This window comes from Piliocolobus tephrosceles, chromosome 2 (genome assembly GCF_002776525.5).
Source record: "Piliocolobus tephrosceles isolate RC106 chromosome 2, ASM277652v3, whole genome shotgun sequence".
NCBI lineage: Eukaryota > Metazoa > Chordata > Mammalia > Primates > Cercopithecidae > Piliocolobus > Piliocolobus tephrosceles.
Window position 1 is genome coordinate 59,857,434 of NC_045435.1, and position 19,549 is coordinate 59,876,982.

Consider the following 19,549-nt stretch of genomic DNA (forward strand, 5'->3'; position numbering starts at 1 on the left):
AGTGCGTGGGATTACAGGCACACGCCACCACACCTGGCTAATTTTTGTATTTTTAGGAGAGACGGGGTTTCACCATGTTGGCCAGGCTGGTCTCGAACTCCTGACCTCAGGTGATCTTCCCGCCTCGGCCTCCCAAAGTGCTGGGATTACAGGTGTGAGCCACTGCACCCAGCCGAGAGTTTCATATCTATCGAATAAAGGGAAAGAGTGTTCTTTACTTTGGATAAAGTGAAACTATTACTACATAGTGAAGGAGGTTTTAATTATTGTAGACAACACGTATGGTTGCTTCATTCTGTCATTTTTAAATAAGATTTCCAATGAGGCTGGACTAACTCACTGGGCCCATGAAAGTTTATTGACTGCTTGTTTTCATATTCCTCCTTCAGTTTTGGTTTCAAGGGCGTTATGTCTATTCCAAAATTTAAAGGAAATTCTGCCTTCAGCTCTGTTGCAAATAGTTTGTGCAGACTTTTTGTGACGAGTGACTGAAACTTAACAAAAGCTCACTTTTGAGGTGAGTGAGAATCCATGGTGGAAACACCTCTCTGCATACAGCTCAAAGTTCAGCCAAAGGCACAGTGACATCCTATGCCCCATAAATAAATAAAATAAATATAAAATAAGTTTTGTGGGCTGGGCGCAGTGGCTCACACCCGTAATCCCAGCACTTTGGGAGGCCAAGGCAGGCGGATCACATGAGGTCAGGAGTTGGAGACCCACTCCGTCTCTACTAAAAAAAACATAAAAAATTAGCCAGGTGTGGTGGCATGCACCTATAGTCCCAGCTACACAGGAGACTGAGGCAGGAGAATCACTTGAACCCAGGAGGTGGAGGTTGCAGTGAGCCAAGATGGTACCACTGCACTCCAGACTGGGTAACAGGGAGCGACTCCCTCTCAAAAAAAAGAAAAAATAAAATAAAAGAGTTTTGTGTTGTCTCTTTCTGCTGCATGAACCAAGGGATGACCTTGGAACCCTGCAGGGACATAGTGAAAGAAATAAAATATTTTTGTTTGGCCAACTACTAAATTTCATTCTGCCAAGCACTGAGAAGCTAAAGGAGTAATGAATTTTTCTGAGATAGGTGTCCAAATGGAGAAGAATTATAATAGATAATCAAGGGAATTGTTGGAGATTGTTGGGAAGATGTAGGAAGTCATAGCCTACCAGTGAGAGAGCGTTTAGGAGGAATGAAGGAGATGTCTAACAGGAATGTCAATGAAGTTTTGTAATCAGATGTGCCTTGTTGTCCTCTCTGTGCTGTCCTTACAAAACTTTGTGAAACCTACATTTCTCGGAAATATTTTACAGATAAGATTTTTTGGAAAGATGGGAACAAGGGCTGAGTCTAGTCCGAAGGAGAGAGATTCAGTTACAATCACAAAACCCATCTCTGATTAGGGAATAAGATTAAAAGAGAAATATACTCCTCCACTCAGATTACAGAGAATGGTGCCTATTCTGCTTCCACATTTTGAAATGATAAAATAGAGTGTCTTGAACTGTGTGCTGGCATTATTGCCTAGGTTCTTTTTCTTTTTCACTATGATGCCTTCTCTGCTAAAATAACCTTTCCGGGTAAAACCCTTCCTTCCTAGAGCACATTTGCATTTAAGCTTCAAAACTGGGTAGAAAGCATTCACAGAAGGCCTATGCTGGAGTCAGGTCTCCGTTTGTGTATGCAGAAGAAAGGACAGCTCTATAAAAGTACCTGTTTATTTGGTTTATGTTGATTACTCTATTTCATGGGGTTGTGGCCAATAATTTATATGGAAAAACCAACTAGACACTTTTCTATTTTGTGGAGTCATTCTTTGCTGGGTAAATTTATAAAATTTAGCCACATTGATACTTTTTCTTACTGTCCTATAAAGTTATACGTGCGCGTGTGTGTGTGTGTATATATATATATATACACACAAACATATATCACACTAAAATGTATTTGATAGGCCTGCCTTGTCAAAAAAAAAGTTTTCTATAATTTATGTGAATACACTAAAAAGAAAGCATAAATAATTCAGAATATTCTGATAATATCAAGCTTAACGTGATTTCTCCCTTGTTGCAGAACTCCCTGTGAGACTCATTCTTGCTGACTGTTTATGTTGAAAAAGACAACAGAATTAAATTATCAAAAATTTGATGTAAAAATTTCAGTCTTGGCTGGGCTCGGTGGCTTACACCTGTAATTCCAGCACTTTGGGAGGCCGAGGCAGGCAGATCATGAGGTCAGAAGTGAAACCCCATCTCTACTAAAAATACAAAAGAAAATAGTTGTTCATGGTGGCATGCGCCTGTAGTTCCAGTTACTCGGGAAGCTGAGGCAGGAGAATCGCTTGAACCTGGGAAGCGGAGGTAGTGGTGAGCAGAGATCAGGCCACTGCACTCCAGCTTAGGCAACAGAAGGAGATTCTGTCTCAAAAAAATAATTAAATAAAATTTTTAAAAAATCAGCCGTTGTGACCTTCTATCTCTGGGGATTCTGTGGCACTTTTCTTTATGAGAAGCTTTTTTAATATTTACACATGAGATTTAAAAAATAATTTGGCCATGCCAACATTTACTTTACAGTGCTCTGTTAACTCCGTCCGCCCCCATTAATATATTTCTAGGACATTGCTCTGTGAGAGCCATGTGTGATTGGAAATATAGAGCCTTTAGGGAGATTGGAAAGAGAAGAAATAATATTTGAGAAGCATATTGTAGGGCAAAATTCCAAGATGACCTTCAACGACCCATGCCTTTGTATAATTTTCTTCATTTGAGTGTGAGTGTGACTTGTAACAGGATGAGAGATCACGCCCATGTTAGATAGGATTAGATGGCACAGGTTGATTTAAAGAAACTGACTTCAGCTTTTGTGGGCATGGTCTATACCAGGTGAGCCCTTACAAGAGATGGGGCTCTTCCTGATTAAAGAGATTTGAAGTGTTTGAGGGACTTAATGTGAGAGAGATTCTCTGTTCCTGGCTTTGACAATGGACAAATACTCACGGCCAAAAATTCATCTGCCTCTACAAGTTGAGAGTGTACCTTAACAGCCAGTCATCAAGGAAACAGGGACCTTAACGGCAAGAAACAGGATTCAGCCAACAAATATGCTTGGAATTATGATGAGATGCTACTTGTAACATAAATTAAATCTGGGACCGGGCGTAGTGGCTCATGCCTATAATCCCAGCACTTTGGGAGGCCGCGGTGGGCAGATCACCTGAGGTTAGGAGTTTGAGACCAGCCTGGCCAACATGGCAAAACCCCGTCTCTACCGCAAATACAAAAATTAGCTGGCTATGGCAGTGCACAACTGTAATCCCAGCCACTCGGGAGGCTGAGGTAGGAGAATTGCCTGAACCCGGGAGGCAGAGTTTGCAGTGAGCCGAGATCGAGCCACTGTACTCCAGCCTGGGAGGTAGAGCAAGACGCCATCTCAAAAAAAAAAGAAAAAAAAAAAAAAATTGGTATTAGACAATTTGCCATTACTCCCATGCAGCAAGATTATTCAATTACAAAGATCTTAATTTAAGGCAGTTTTTGGATATCTGTGACTTAATTTTATGGCATTGATCCCAGGGGCACTGCTATAATGAGGGCCTCACATGCTTTAAAAGACCAACATATCCTTTAATGTTGATAGGTGACAAGGTAACAAGGACAAGCGTCTCCTGTCTGGCTGCCTTTTAATTTAAAAAAAATTTTTACATATGGAACTGATTCATTTACAAATATTTTACATTTCTTTTATTCCCAATTAAACAAAGTTAAAAACAATCTTCAATAGTGTAAAGAATATTTGAATAATATCATAAGAGCCTAAAATGACATAGACTGACAAGACAAACTGATATGATTTTGAATATTTTGTCATCTTGTATTATGGTGCTGGAAAACAATTTTCTATACGGTTAAAAAATAAGTACCGAAAGAGCCTGAGCAATTGTTGCGTGTTCTGAAACAATATTATTTTATCTCAATACAGCATTAAAAGCATTGCAACTCTTCCCTATCATTTCAGGTGAATATAATGCTGTAATACTCTATAATAATACTGAATAAGATACTGTTAACTTTGAATTAGTTTTCTTTTCTTTTGGTCATGGCAATTCACGCGGGTGTGTAAAAATAATAATAGAAAAATGCTTTCAAGTTTCTCAAGGCTCATAAATAATATTTGGCTTAACATTAAAAGTACATTGCTTAAATTTTAAACACCTGTCCTATGCATTTTAAAAGTTCTCCCATTCCAGAGTGGAAATCAACTGTAACAAGGGCAGTGATAGTTAAGAGCTGAGGGTCTGGGAGCCAGACTTCCTGGATTTGAATACTGGCTTCATTGCCTGTCAGGTGTGTGACCTTAAACCAGTTAATTAACGTCTTTCTACTTCTCTATAGTGTACGGAGCCTGTAAAACAATAATTATACTCATATATCTCTTAAAAGTTTTTGTGAAAATTTAAGAATCTAATACATGTTAAAGTCCTTGGGTCTGTGCTGTGTAAGTCCTTGCTGTTATTACGCTTTCTATAATATAATCAGTGTGATATTGGTTTGTAAGAAATGACCCCATGGATGTTTTCACACTACCTCCTTCATGTTCACTGTGAGTTGAGAATCATGACAAAATTTACCAAATCATGTGAAATTTGAGAAAATTCATTCCCAAGGGGATGAGAATCAGTAAGTAGTTTCAATCCCTGACAAGGGGCCAATCCACTGACCAATCCGGAGTCTTCCAAAGTAGAGGCTGGCATTTACTGCTTGACTTTTCCGTTGCCAGGAGACATTCTGATTTGGTCGTATACAGAATTTGCTTCCAGTTAATGGGGTCTATCCTTCCAATAATTAATGTGGCATTGCCAAGAGGAGTGTTGGTTGGAATTTGCTTCTCCATAGAGCCCCAAAATAAAAATGTAGTAACAATCTTAACTTTCTTTACTTACTAAAGTACTAGTTATTACACTACTCAATTTACACTTATTAGCTCCTTTAACATTTACAGCAAAACTAAATAAACAAACAGACAAACAAAAAAACAGTTAATGTCTATATTTTATACATGAGAAAATCAAGCCTCAAAGTGGGTTAAATAAATTGCCCCATTGTCATGAAGTTTGCCTGTCACAGCGCCAAATTACAGCTGCGGTTAGTTTCTCTACAAAGCCCTGGCACTCACATTATGTACAATGCCATGCTGTATCTCTTTAAAGACGTATTTGCTGCGTGGCTGCTTGAACAAATATTTTAAAAAGAAAATATTTGGATATAGAACTATTTGTTTGCAGTAAATGCAATTGATGAGATTCACAGCTTCTTTGATTTGATAAAAGGTGATCATTGACTCTAAGACCTGATGTGCTCACATCACTCTCCAAGTGACCACATTAATGATGTGACCCAAATTATCCCATCATACCTCCAAAATGTGGTGGTGGGCCACAGAGAAGCACCACACCTTGACCTTCTCGGACAGATACTGTGCTTCTTGTTTTAGTTTCAAAGTCTTCAATATCTTGGAAAACAAAGAAAAACAGATTTATAATTAGTTACTTTGCAGATGAAATATTTTCAAGAAGAATCTCAAGAATATTTTTATTATGAAGGGGAATTAATCTCATACTTTGCTGACCAGAAGAGTTAGTTGACAATCAATTTAACTGCACTTATTATTATCTTGCAAATTTTTGTGTTTCTTTCTTTTTAATTAAACACAGTATGTGATAAAGACAATACTCTATCTGTTTGCTTTTCTTCTTCCAGACAGTGTAGCCTAGCAGGAAATCTGTTAAGCCCAACACATATTTACTTTGTCTGTCCAAGGAAGGTGTGATTTTAAAAAGGTATGTCACAAGTTTGCTGCAGTCTTCCAGCATCTTAGATTAATGGTTGCCATTTTAAAGTGTGGTTGGCATCTATGTGAATTTAGGATGTAATGGTGTGAGGGAAAGCGTTCTATGTGACAGAACCAATGAGACAGAAAGTATATTTTCAATTTTCTCTTGATTTATTCCTTTACAAAGCAGGCTCATGATCTTATTTGGAATGTGGTGATTTCCTACATAACAGAATCACAGAAATTCAGAGTTGAAAGAGTGCTTACTAGCTACCTTGTTAAGCCATCTGAGGCATAAATCTTTCCACCTTCCTGATCACTCATTCTCCTAAATTGTTTAACTTCTTTGAACCTCAGTTTCTTTACCTGTAAAATCCTTTCATTCATTCAATTAATTATTTAATGAATTAACCTCCTAGTCCGGGTGTGGTGGCTCATTCCTGTAATCCCAGCACTTTGGGAGGCAGAGGCAAGCAAATTGCTTGTGGCCAGGAGTTTGAGCCAGCTTGGCCAATATGACAAAACCCCTCTCTACTAAAATTACAAAAATTAGCCAGGCATGGTGGCACATGCCTGTGATCCCAGCTGTGTCAGGAGGCTGAGGCATGAGAATTGCTTGAACTCAGGAGGCAGAGGTTGCAATGAGCTGAGATTGTGCCACTGTACTCCAGCCTGAGCGACAGAGCTAGAAACGGTCTCAAAAAAAAAAAAAAAAAAAAAAAAAAGGACGTACTGAAAGACAAAAGTACTATTAAAGGGAGGTTTATTTGTGAATAAAACAGGCAGATATTTTACCCTTATTGTGTTTACTATCTAATAGGAAGACCAGAATATTGTTTTAAAAAGAAATACATCATTTACAAATTGTGGTTAGTGTCCTTGAGTGTAGACTGAAATTGTCTACCAAGATCTATTCTCCCTTCTCCCATAATAGTAGATTTGTTGATCAAACATGCTTGTCTAACCAGAGATCACATTTCCCAGGCTTCTTTGCAGCTAACTATGGCAAGAAAAAATGATGAATGAAACTTTCACTTACTATGTTTGAGAGGAAATCTCCACCAATTTTGATGTTCCTGATCCACCTACCACCACACCCACCTAAATTGCCAAATTGCCAATGATATGGGAGGTCTTGAAAGCCACTTGTTGAACACAAAAGAGCCACCATTCACCTGGGTATTTGAGTGGACCTGAAGCAGAAACATAGCTAATCTGGAACATCAACTTCAGATCATTCTATTACATATAAGTAAACTTCTATCTTGTTTTGAGGCATTTGTTTTGGGGTCTCTGTCCCATCAGTTTAACTTTTTACCCTAAGGTACCCTGTAAAAGAAAAGAAGAGAGCACTGATCTGACAGATGAGAAAGAGAGAGCCATGCAATGATGGTAAGGTACAGGGAAAGCATTGCTTCCAGAACGAAAAAAACAGTACTAAATTTCTGGATAAAAAAAATGTAGGGAAGTTTTATGGTATTGAATAGAAATCAGTGTTATTAGTGCATAATGGGTAAAGTTTCATAATGAAAGCTCAGTAGTAAGCAGGATATCGTGGGTTATGTATGTATAATACATTTGGCTTGAATTTAAAATACAAATAAAATGCATTGGAAATAATTTAGTAATACAGCAGTGCACATCATTGAATCATACCTGGAATGTGCATAGAATGTCATGTCATTGAAAATTAGAAAGAATACATCAAATCTAAATGGTTTGACTTGGAACATTCTTAATGTCATGTTCTTTAAAAAGTCACTAAATATTGATACATCATTATCCTATTATGGAAGAAAAACAGTAAAAAACTAATATAAGTTTTTTACTAAATTGGCATAAAGTTACAGAATGGACTTCTAAAAAAATGCACATTGGTTATCTTAGAGAAATGGCTGGGAGATGTGAAAGTAGAGATTACCCATCTTTACTTATATCTCTCTTTATCTTTTAAAGTCTTCTAAAGATTACATATTGTAGTTTTTTTAGTTTGTTTATTTTTTTAACAACCTTACTGTTGTCTAATTGGAACAAATTATTGGTATTGTTTAGAGGAATTCAAGAATTTCATTTTGGATCTATTAAATTTGTTTTATCCATGAACTATCTAAGTGACAATATTACAAATACTATAAAACAGGGATCTCCAACCCCTAAACCACACAGCAGGAGGTGAGTGGCAGGCAAGCAAACAAAGCTTCATTTTATTTACATCCACTCCCCTTCACTCACATTACCTCCTGAGCTCTGCCTCCTGTTAGATCGGCAGTGGCATTAGATTCTCACAGGAACACAAATCCTATTGTCAACTGCGCATGTGAGGGATCTAGGTTGCACACTCCTTGTGATAATCTAATGCCTGATGATCTGTCACTGTCTCCCATCACCCCCAGATGGGACCGTCTAGTTGCAGGAAAACAAGCTTAGGGCTAAGAATTAGATTTATCAGCATATACACCATATTTGAAGTCATAAGTATGAACGTAAACCTGCTGGGGTGACTCTTAAACTTTTGGCATGAGCAAATTGGTGGACAGTTGTCTAGGAGCTAAGCTTGAAAACTTCCATATTTAGAGGTAGGGAACCCACAGAGATGAGAGAGAGTGTTTGTGTAAAAAGCTAGAAGTGGAATAATACATGAATATTAAAGATAAAACAATGTTGGTCATATGTGATCTTGCCAAGAAAAGCTTCAGTGGAGTCTGGGGAAGAAGCCAATATTAATTGAGAAGTGGATAGTAGATAGCAGATAAGGACATGGAGATCACAGTCATGAGAACTCTTTAGAGTTGGCTATGAATAAGAGGTGAGATTTAGGAAGAATACCAAAAGGTTTGGAGAGTGAGGCCACTATGCTGAAATAAATGATCAAGTAAAGAAAGAGACTGATTATTCAGGAAACAGATAAAATAAGACTCTTGTAAAGCCTGAAGGGTGATCATCAGAACCCACATGGAAGGATTGGCCTTTGTAAGGAAAGAGAAATTAAAACAAAACTTTTATGTGCTTATATAAGATGGACTGCAGAGTTTTTGCTGGGTTAGATGAGAAAGTTTTCGGTGGTGGTTTGAAATTTTTCAATCAAACTAATGGGAGAGCGTTGGGTGGTCATTTGGGGAGATAAAATATGCAATAAACACACCTATTTTTAGCAGGGTTGTTATGGGGATTAAATAAAATAATGAATTTAAAGTATCTAGACTAAAGCCTGGAGTATTGGTAATTACCATTACTTGGTAATTATAACTACTTGGTAGTGGTAATTACCACAATTATGACATTCCAAGTGGTTAGGGCCAACCATACATCTTCCTCTGACTGATACAAAGTTCAGATAGACTAATCTAAAAATACAAGCTAAATATCACATTCTAGTTCCAAAAAAATTTTTGGAGGTAGATGATTTTATTTGAAACATTCATGGTTTATCTCCGCTAACTACATTACTTCCCATATCAGTGTTCTTTTTGTAAGCATTGTTTTTCAATCCATGTAAAGTATGACTTCAATAAGATAGATTCAGTAGATCTGATATGTAAATTGAGAAAGTCTTATATTTTCTATACTTTTAATAACAAAAGTATTTGACTAAGATAAACTCTACTGATCCTCAACTACACCTGCTTCCCTTTCTCCACCTGCTCTCAATCAGTCGTCATTAGCTTTATACTAATTTAGAACCTGGCATGCCTACCATGTTTCTCATAGAGGAATTTACATCAAATATGCTTCCTTTCTTCTTTGGCCATGGAAAAACTAAATCAGCCTACATATGTTGGCACTGTTGATGTGAACTATTGCATTGACTTGGGAGTCCTTTATGACTTTGGTTTGTATCAGTTTAAATGTGACTCCTCAATAAAAATCAGCCTAATAAACTTTATTTTAAAATGAAAAATTAATACATTGAAATCATTGTTTCTGTTTCTAGTAATAATAATCATAGGTGACAATTTTAAGGGTTTTTTTCTTACTATTATTTTTGAAAGGTCCCATTAAATTGTGACTACATTGTAATGGTCACAAAAACAAACACTGTCACAAAGGAGTAATGAGAAATTGAATGTGTCTATGAAATTAACAAGCTTTGGATTGAATTCTCTCAATGTCACATTGTCAGTGCTCCACAGTCCTAGGAACATCAATCATCTTTTCGGTGTTAATCAGAAGTCATTATAACACACTGTTGATAAGAACACTGACACTTTAATATATTCTGTGTTCACTTCCACTTAAACAGCATCCACTTGTGACATAATTTCTCTGTGCCTTTTATGATTACAATGGGATTTCTATTAGCTGACATGAAAGGAAATCAACGCCTCTCAAAAGTCACACAAGTCCTGTTAGCTATCAAAACAGTCATTCCAAAATGTTACTGGTTCACAGGTTTTAATTAATAATTCACATTTTAAAACCGTTTAATAGCACATAGATCATAGACAAGACATAATTCTGCCTTATTTAAACTATGTGTCATCTTATGTGAATATGCTTTGAACAAGGTCTATTGTACAGATCCAATCTGTATTTCAAATACTCTTCTGCTAGCTGGAAACAAGATTTAATTCAGATCATTTTCTGAGGCAAGGGTGACGAATTAGGTAGTCATACAAGCATCCAATGAATATTTTCTTTGCTCTGTAAGACCTTTAAGAACTCTAGATTTATTCTTCTACAAGGAGAGGCCAGAGAGAACCACCAGTTTCTATTTTTGTCTTATCCATTTTTGCTTAAAAGAAAATTGCTTAGAATGAGATCGTTCTCTGAGATGGTCTCAAATTCTATAATATTTGGAGATATTCTCATAGACCACAAAGGTGACCTGCCCAGCCTGCCCTTGCGCACGGGATACAAATCCTGCAGTGATGGTTGCTATTAACGACCTCAATTGTTGAGGTTGCTCTCATTAAACCATTCTGATGGCCATGGCTTATCAGGTCCTGTGGTTTTATTGCTGGTTTTGGAGGAAGCATTTGGCAGGAGCATAAGCAAAAATGCAGTCACAAACAAGGCTCTGTTCCAGAGGCCAGCAGGAAGTGCCTGAGAATGGCCCATAAAATGAGCTTTAAAGAATTACTGGGCCATATGCTGTCTCTTGAAGCAACTAAGGTGCAAAGGAGGGACAAGGGCCACCAAAATGTACTTAAAATTAAGGTTTAGGCAATACAAGTATTGTAACATCTAATTGTAAAGAGAATATATCTTTGCAGCCGCCACATGTAGGAATGAATCTCAGCCTAATTAAAGCAAGAAAACTGTACATCTGCTGCCAAGACTTGAGGATCACAATCAGAGGATGTGCTTGGCAGTGCCAACCCCTGACACAGAAGGAGGCCAGTGGTTTGCCAAGTCTCATAAGCTTTGAGGAAGGCTATGGGTACCCAGGGCCCATTGATCAAGACCAAGAAGACAGCACTTGAAAAGCTGGAGATAGGGAAAATATTCACCAGAAAAATGTGCATGCTTAGAGAAGGACATAGTACACTCAGCTCAGTTGTTAAAAATCTGAGTAATGATTTTTTTTCCCATTTACTCTGTATGAATTATTTCATTATAATGTTTTAAATTTTTTCTTTGTTCTTTCATTTTTTTCATATATGGAGAATAGCTATTATATGTCAGATGCTCTGATAAGTACACTCATTGAATCCTCAGAATCACCTGTAATCCTCACAATCACCTGTACCATTGTCAGGTTCATTTAGTAAAGGAGGAAATTGAGGTTCACAGATGATTGGCCATTGACCAAAGTTGACCCAGTTTCTATGAGTCCAGATAAGGTTGAAAAAGAGAGTCTGTGTATTAGTCCATTTTCATACTGCTATGAAGAAATACTTGAGACTGGGTAATTCATAAAGAAAAAGAGTTTTAATGAACTCACAGTTCCACATGGCTCAGGAGGCCTTATAATCATGGTGGAAGGTGAAGGAGGAACAAAGGCACATCTTACATGGGGGCAGGCAAGACACTGTGCAGGGGAACTGCCCTTTATAAAACCATCAGATCTTGTGAGGCTTATTCACTATCAGGAGAATAGCATGGGTAAAATCTGCCCCCATGATTCAATGACCTCCCACAGTGTCCCTCCCATGACACATGGGATTATGGCAACTACAATTTAAGGTGGGATTTGGGTGGGGATACATCCAAACCATATCACTCTGGTTCCAGTGCTCACACTCAAACACTGTGCTGTCCTGCTCTCCAGATGTTACCTGGGGCCTCTTTGCCACTTATAATTTATAAAATTAACATAAACAAATACTTCATGTTCAAACAAACAATTAAAAGCCTAGCACTTTTCCAAAGAGTTGTACAAATTTCTAGAGGAGAGGTAAAGGTGCTTTCTTTCCCCCCAATAATTTGTAGTTTCTAGAAGTGGCTCTGTTTCTGATGTTCTGAATCCTCTGAATCCTTATTTGTACATCTCTTTATATTTCTTGATTTATCTCCACTCTTACATCTCTCCCTGTATCTGCATGTGAACATAGAACGTAGTCCCTTATTTTGACCAACACAGAGAGGTATGCACCCCCGCAGCACATACACAGAGGTGTGATGCACCACCACTACCAAATTTTGAGCCTGTGTCAGCCTTACTGATATATTCATATACAGCTTGAACACCTTAGAATCAAATATTAGATATATGGTTCCTAAAGGTCCTTTAGTTACTCCTCTTACTTGCTTGTGTCTGCTGTCTCTCTTCTATAACTTCCCTACTACAAGTTGCTCTTTCAGGAGCAGGGGGAAAAATGTCCCTCCGCTTTCATCTGCCAAGAAGTTCAGCTCTCTCTGCTCCTGCTCTCTCACACAGAAATTGATTGATCTGTATGAGTTCACATAGGTAATAAGTAAAGGAAATAAAATTTAATTCCAAATGCTGTGGCTCTAGACAAGGCGCCATGGCTCCAGCCTGTAATCCCAGCAATTTGGGACACCAAGGTGGGCAGATCACATGAGACCAGGAGTTAGACACCAGCCCAGGCAACATGGTGAAACCCTGTCTCTACTAAAAATATAAAAATTAGACTAATGTGGTGGCATGTACCTGCGGTCCCAGCTATTCAGGAGGCAGAGGTTGCAGTGAGCCAAGATCACACCACCACAATCCACACTCTAGCCTGGGTGTCAGAGCCAGACTTTGTCTCAAAAAGCAAAAACAAACAAACAAACAAACAAAGACAAAGTAAAGAAACAAATTTTGTGGCTCTAGAGGGCATCCACTTAACCACCAGACCATATTGCCTCTCTATCTAGAACGTCACCCAGACAGACCTTTTCTCTCTTGCCACACCTCAGAAGCAATTTCAATTATTGGTCACTTCAAAGACATTAGATCTCACTTTAAACTCCATGATTTATTTTACCCTGTTTTCTGCTTTCCGCCAACCAAATATTATTTCCCCACTTCGAGAATCCTTCTGAGGAAGTTTCAGCACTGAAAGGTTATTCTGGAGTAAACAAGATTTTGGGGCACTTGGTCACCTTTGTGATGTGGTTCCCATGTTGAAGATGTGTATTTTGTTTTGGCCTACAGCCAAACATTTTGCTGGGCAAGGAAATGTCGATACTCTTCCCAACGAAAGAGAAATGGTAAAAGACACCAAGAAAACAAATCCCTAATTCTGAATAAATTTCACAGAACTCCCAGATATAATATACGCAACTTTCAGTATTAAAATACTCTAAGAATCTCAAGACATTATAGTGAGGTTATTCTCAATTTGTATCTCTCCATACTTCTCTTCTTTGAAGAGGACCAGTTATGAATAATACTAAAATTGTTCATGTTGCTATTTCCTATTTCTTGAGTGGAATTGTTTTGGTTCTATACGAATTAATTTTCCCATGCCTTTATTAATTGGCACAGAGAAATGTCTCTACTGAAACCAGTTTCATTTTCCACTATCATTTTCTGGATGCTATGTACTCAGTCATGGTGTTCATGATATTATTATGTTTCCTAGCATAACTCAGTAACACAACATGACATAACCTAATCAAGCACAATGCTATTGTCAAACACTGTAAAAGAGGCAATAGCTAAATCTTAGAATTGGTCATACATTTGGAATGCTAATATCCAAGTAGGAAGTAAGAAGTTATTTTGAGTTCCTGGTGTCAAATCCATTTACAGTCCAAGTTAAAATTCCTCACTTTTGGGGGTGTAAAAGAATTCTTATAAAAATTTATATATAAGTAGAGAGAAAGTGAGTTGTTTCTTGTTTTTCTGGGAATATAATGAATTCGCTGAGAAGCATTTTTTTATGAAAAAATAGGATAATAGTAAGGAGCACATAATGCATGTTTTTTCCTAACAGCCCAGCACTTAAGTTTTCAGAGAGGTAAGCATTTCACAAATTAAACAAGTACACAAATATGAAATATCAATTAGGTAATTGGTCTATGATAACATACATGTCAGATTGGATTTGATTTTCTATAATGGACTCATTTGCCCAACAAATGGTGGTAAGAACAGTGACACTTACGACAAAAATAAAAATACAAGTGCTAGATGTGGGCTAGACTCAAACTTACTTCTTACTAAACTGGCATATTCCCTACATTTAAAAGTAGATGAGAGAAACAGAAGAGAGTTATGGAATTGCATAGGATACATTGAGTTGCCAGATTACTTAACTAGTAAAAGGCAAGTGGCCTTTGGTGCTCCTGAAAGGAAGGTGATGTAGGCAGCATGCAAAATAGATTAAATAACCCACTAATGAATTCCTTAAAAGGCTTAGTGATGGAACACGATGATCAAAAATGCAAGTTTAGAGTCAGACTATCTGTATTCAAATGCTAACTTGGCCATGCCTGCACTAGCTATTGATTTAGGGCAGATTATTTAGTATCTTTCTACCTCCGTTTTCTTCACTTTCAAAATAAGCTAGCTAACAATAGTACCTGCCTCAGAGAAAAAAATGACATAATATATTTAAAGTGTGTAGAAGATGTTAAGTACAAAATACATGGTGTGAGGGACTTTAATTATATTATTGATGATATGAGGGCACATCATCAAAAATAGTATGGTTCGAATTTTTATTTTTACGTTATTATTTTATAATTTTTGAGACAGGGTCTCACTCTCTTGCCTAGGCTGCAGTGCAGTGGCTTGATCATAGCTCACTGTAACCTTAAACCCCTGGGCTCATGCAATTCTCCTGCTTTAGCCTTCTGAGTAGCTAGGATTAGAGGTGTGTGCCACCAATCCCAGCTTGAACTTTTAAACTGGATTTTTTTTTCAGCTTTCATCTCAGTGTTGGATGATGTAACCAGACATATTTTCTTGAAGACCGAGTCAGGACTTACTTCTGTGCCCATTCAGTAGCAGCTTAAATGCTCGTGAATCAATGGAGAAAACAAAAAGGAGACCTAAAGTAAAAAATATGTGAAATTTATTCCAAACACTGCCACATCACACTGTATTTTATGCCAGAGAATATTTCACCAACTTGACACAAGTTGTTAGACTGACGGTGAGTGAGCCTCACTGCCTAGTAAGCTACACAGCCCAGCTGGAGGCAGAAGTGACCTCTTGGGTGGTCATACAATAGCCAGAACAATCCTAGGCTGCCCTGCTTCTCATAGCCTTGAGCTTTGCCTTTTGGCAAATGTTAATTTTCTCATCTTTTGTTCTGCAGGGAGGACAGTGTCAAAACCTTTGTAGTCAATAATCTCTAAAGACATTTCTTACGGGCAATTTGTGTTTCTTGGGATTAATAAGTGATATAAATATTGTTCAAGGGCAAAAAGAGGACTATCCAGAAAAGGCCAAATCTTCAGGTAAATCATCCTCAGAGTGTGCTGCAGCATGTAGGAAAGTGTGGAATCAGTGGTGTCATCAGGGATGTGTTTTTTTGTTTTTTGTTTTTTGTTTTTTTTGTTTGTTTGTTTGTTTTTTTGCAGAAAGAAATGTGAGGTTTCTGCTGAGGAAGCCCTGAATGGCAACAGAAATGTGTATATTCCATTGCCAATGCAGATACTAAAGTGATTCATCCAAAGATCAACTTGTTGAGTTCATTATTCCTAGGAGACCTAAAAAACAACTCACTTGCTTTCCACTTATTTGTTAATTTCTATAAATATTATTTTACCTTTCCCAAGAAGGAGAAATTTTAACTTGGACTGTAAATGGATTCTACACTATAAACTCTTAAAAAACCTTCTTACTTCCTACTTGGATATCAGCATTCCAATTTTTGTCCAATATCAAGTGTTTATTAGATTTTGGTTAAATTGTTTGATGGCAGCAACTAAGAGCTATGGAGGTGTACCATGAGAGGGGCTTCCTAGCACAGGAGCCAGGGAACTCTTAATTGCTGAGACTTTCCCAATTCCTGAGCTTCATAAACAAAATGAGATGTGGGTACCCCATGTGTCTCCCATTTCATAAATATACACACCAATGCTCAGAAAGGTTAAGCCATTTGCTCAAGACCACATAGCAAAAAAAAAAAAAGTAGGCCTTTTATTGGATAGGGACTCCTACCCAGCTCTGATTCATTTTCAGCTCAGGATACCACTTTGCCTGCTCAATGGTGGGAGAGGGAAAAAAAGTAGAGGAAGGAGAGGAAAACAAGGGCTGCAAACAGTTTCTTTTTACCCAAGAGCAAGCAAACACAGTCTGCCCTGTCACTTGGGGAAGTACATCTTGACCTTGTACTTAAGTCTTAGCATGTGGTAGGTAACAAAAAATTCGGGCTATCCAAAAATTAGCGGGGCGTGGCAGCATGCGCCTGCAGTCCCAGGTACCCAGGAGGCTGAGGCAGGAGAATTGCTTGAACCCGGGGCGGAGAGGTAGTGGAGACAGACTTGTCTCCAAAAAAAAAAAAAAAAAAAAAAAAAAAAAGGTCAGCCTGACCACTGTGGCTTCCCATTCCCAGAGGTCTGAGGGAGTATGGCCAGAAGCTCACTTGTAATTAGCTCCTGTGCCAGGTCATCAGCAAAGAGGGTTGAAGGTATTGGTTTTGGTGGCAAATTAGGTGGACCTGTGCCCTTTCAGGAATAACTGCATTTATAGTTCCCTCTTGATTCACATGTGTGACTCTCATTAGAGTAAAGGAGAATAATTTCAATGGAGTGAGGCCCAAGGCCACTTGGAAAGAGTGGTTTACGCGAACCATTATACCGGCTATGGTCTTCATAGACAGAGTCCTTAATAAGCCCTTTTATTCATTGTGATGGTTTAATCAGAAAGTTAGATTGCAAAATTTGCAACCTAAGTAAAACACAAAAGGTCGAGTTTTGGAGGTAATGGGACAGAGCTCCTGGGTAAAGGTCTTAATGCTTCTGTTTATACAAGAAGTGTGAAGCAAGAACATTTTTTTAAAGACCTCCTGTGGACATAAACTGAGTTTACCAGACATTTTTATCCTACTGGTTTCAATTTGCAAGAACTTCCCCAATTGGAATTAGGGAGAGTGACTTCAGGGTTGATGCTAAATACTGACATTTTTCCATTGAATTGTTTTACTCCAAGCAAGGTCTTTGGAGTCACAGCTGCAATCTGCATTTTCTTTGCAGCTTTCTCCAGCTCAGAACTAAGGAGAATTAGGTTCAGTAATAAGGACCCTTGCATGCATTATCATTTAGATAAAGGGAGGGAGGGAAAGAGAGACTATTAAATAAAATCTCATTTTTTTCCCAAAGCACTTTCATTTCTGTCATCATTTTTAATGTTGATAGTAACCCTGAGAGATAAGCAGAAGAGACATTACCAATGTGTGGGAGAGAGATCACTGGTTATATGTGTGATGCACTTAGGTGTTATGCAAACAAATACCTTTAACTTTTCATAACTATGTATTGCCTTTTAAAGTTTTGTTCTATTTGTGATGAATGACACTGGCTTTCTAGAAACAGTGGTAATAAAGATGGTTTTTCAAACAAATTTACTCATTAAAAAATCAAAGCAATTTGGGAAAAATAAAAAATATTATAGATAGTATATTGATATTTCAAAAAACACAAAGGATTTTTGTGTTTCAGGCTGAAGCTAAAAAACCTTGTTGAGGAAAATGGGCCGTCTGAGCTTCAGAGGACATGACATATCAGAAGACAAGACATCTTCAAGACAACCAAAGTGGTCTGACTGCACTTGCCATGAAGAAGAACTTGGAGGGGAGAGAACAGAAACAAAAAGAAAATAAAGATCTAGAATGCTGAAGGACTCTTAGAAATAGTCTTTTCTGCTTGTAGTAATTTGTGTTTTCTTATGCCAATACTCCTCCACTAAATGTCTACAAACATTTTGTTACAAACAAAAATCTATAGGCATGTGTTTATTTTATCAAGTGTGTTGTTTGAGGGACAGAATTAAGAAAAGATTTCTACTGTTGAGTAAGAACCAGGATGGAGAAGGAGGGAAAACTGTAAGACCCAGAGCAGAGAATGAGACTTCAGCAAAAGTTGGAGCCACAAGTGGTCATGGAAATATCTGTTCATTGGGTTACACTGGAATTATCTGGACACTGATTTTCCCAGAGAACAGTGACTAGGTTTCATCTAGAGGTGAAGACACAGAGAGTACTAGCTGAGACGACTAATGGTAGAATTACCATATGATCTAGCAATCCCACTTCTGGTATATATCCAAAGGAATTGAAATCAGTATGCCAAAGAGATATCTGCATTCTGGTGTTCATTGCAGCATTATGAACAACAGCAATGATATGGAAGCAAGGTAAGTGTCCATTATCAGGTGAATAGATAACAAAAATGTGGCATATATACACAATAAAATACTATGCCTATCCAGCCTTAAAAAAAAAAAAAGGAAATTCTTTCATTTGTGGCAAGATGGATGAACCTGGAGGACATTATGTTAAGTAAAATAAGCCAGCAACAGAATGACAAATACCAAATGATCTCACTCATACAAGGAATCAGAAAAGTTAAATTCATGTAACTAGAGAGTAGAATGGTAGCTACCAGAGGCTGGGGGAGAGGAGCGCTTGGGAAATGCAGAAATGTTGAGCGAAGAGTGTCAAGTTTCAGTGAAACAGGAAGAATAAGTTTTAGTGATCTATTGCACAGAGTGGTAACAATGATAAATAATAATGTATTGTATATTCCAAAATTGCTAGAAGAGTAGATTTTAAATGTTTTTACCACAAAAAATGACAAGTAGGTGGGGTGACAAATTTAATTAACTTGATTTAACCATTCCATAATCTCAAAATATATCAGAACACCACATTTTACCCTATACATCTATACAATTATTAGTTGATTAAAAATCAAATTTAAAAATAATTTAAAAATATAAATGAAGCTGGTTTAAGTTATAGGTTACAGTCAAAGCTGAAACTGGAACTTTTAGTCCCAAATGACATCAACCAACCACTCAACCTCTCTCTATATGGCTGCTCCTCAAAGACAGGTGGCTCAGGACATGTTGGTTGATTCAATAAGTTTAAAAAGAGGTGAACTGCTTGCATTGCATTATAATTTACTATAACAATAATTTAAATATAGAGTTTGTTTACTAACTCATGTATTTATAAAGTCTTTTTAAAAAATAACCCTACTTGACTGTCACTGTTTGTTTGTATCACCACCTTTCCACAAAATGTGTACAGGTTTCCCTTTGCAGTACCAGTAACTGCTGGCCCATAGTAGGTACTCAAAAAAATTTGATTAATGATCAATCAACTCAGAGAAATAAAGATGACTTTAAATAGTTTACTAAGTTACTTAAAG

At 37.5% G+C, this 19,549-nt stretch overlaps 1 protein-coding gene across 11 annotated transcripts in view; it reads right to left on the bottom strand.

The window, feature by feature from the left end:
- CNTN6 (contactin 6) overlaps positions 1-19,549 on the bottom strand; it is a 307,467-nt gene that overhangs the window by 119,489 nt on the left and 168,429 nt on the right. For all 11 annotated transcript variants that reach the window (XM_026446866.2, XM_026446862.2, XM_026446876.2 and 8 more), the window contains one exon: positions 5,417-5,512. In XM_026446866.2, the coding sequence (XP_026302651.1) occupies positions 5,417-5,512 (96 nt within the window). The remainder of the gene's footprint in view (positions 1-5,416; positions 5,513-19,549) is intronic.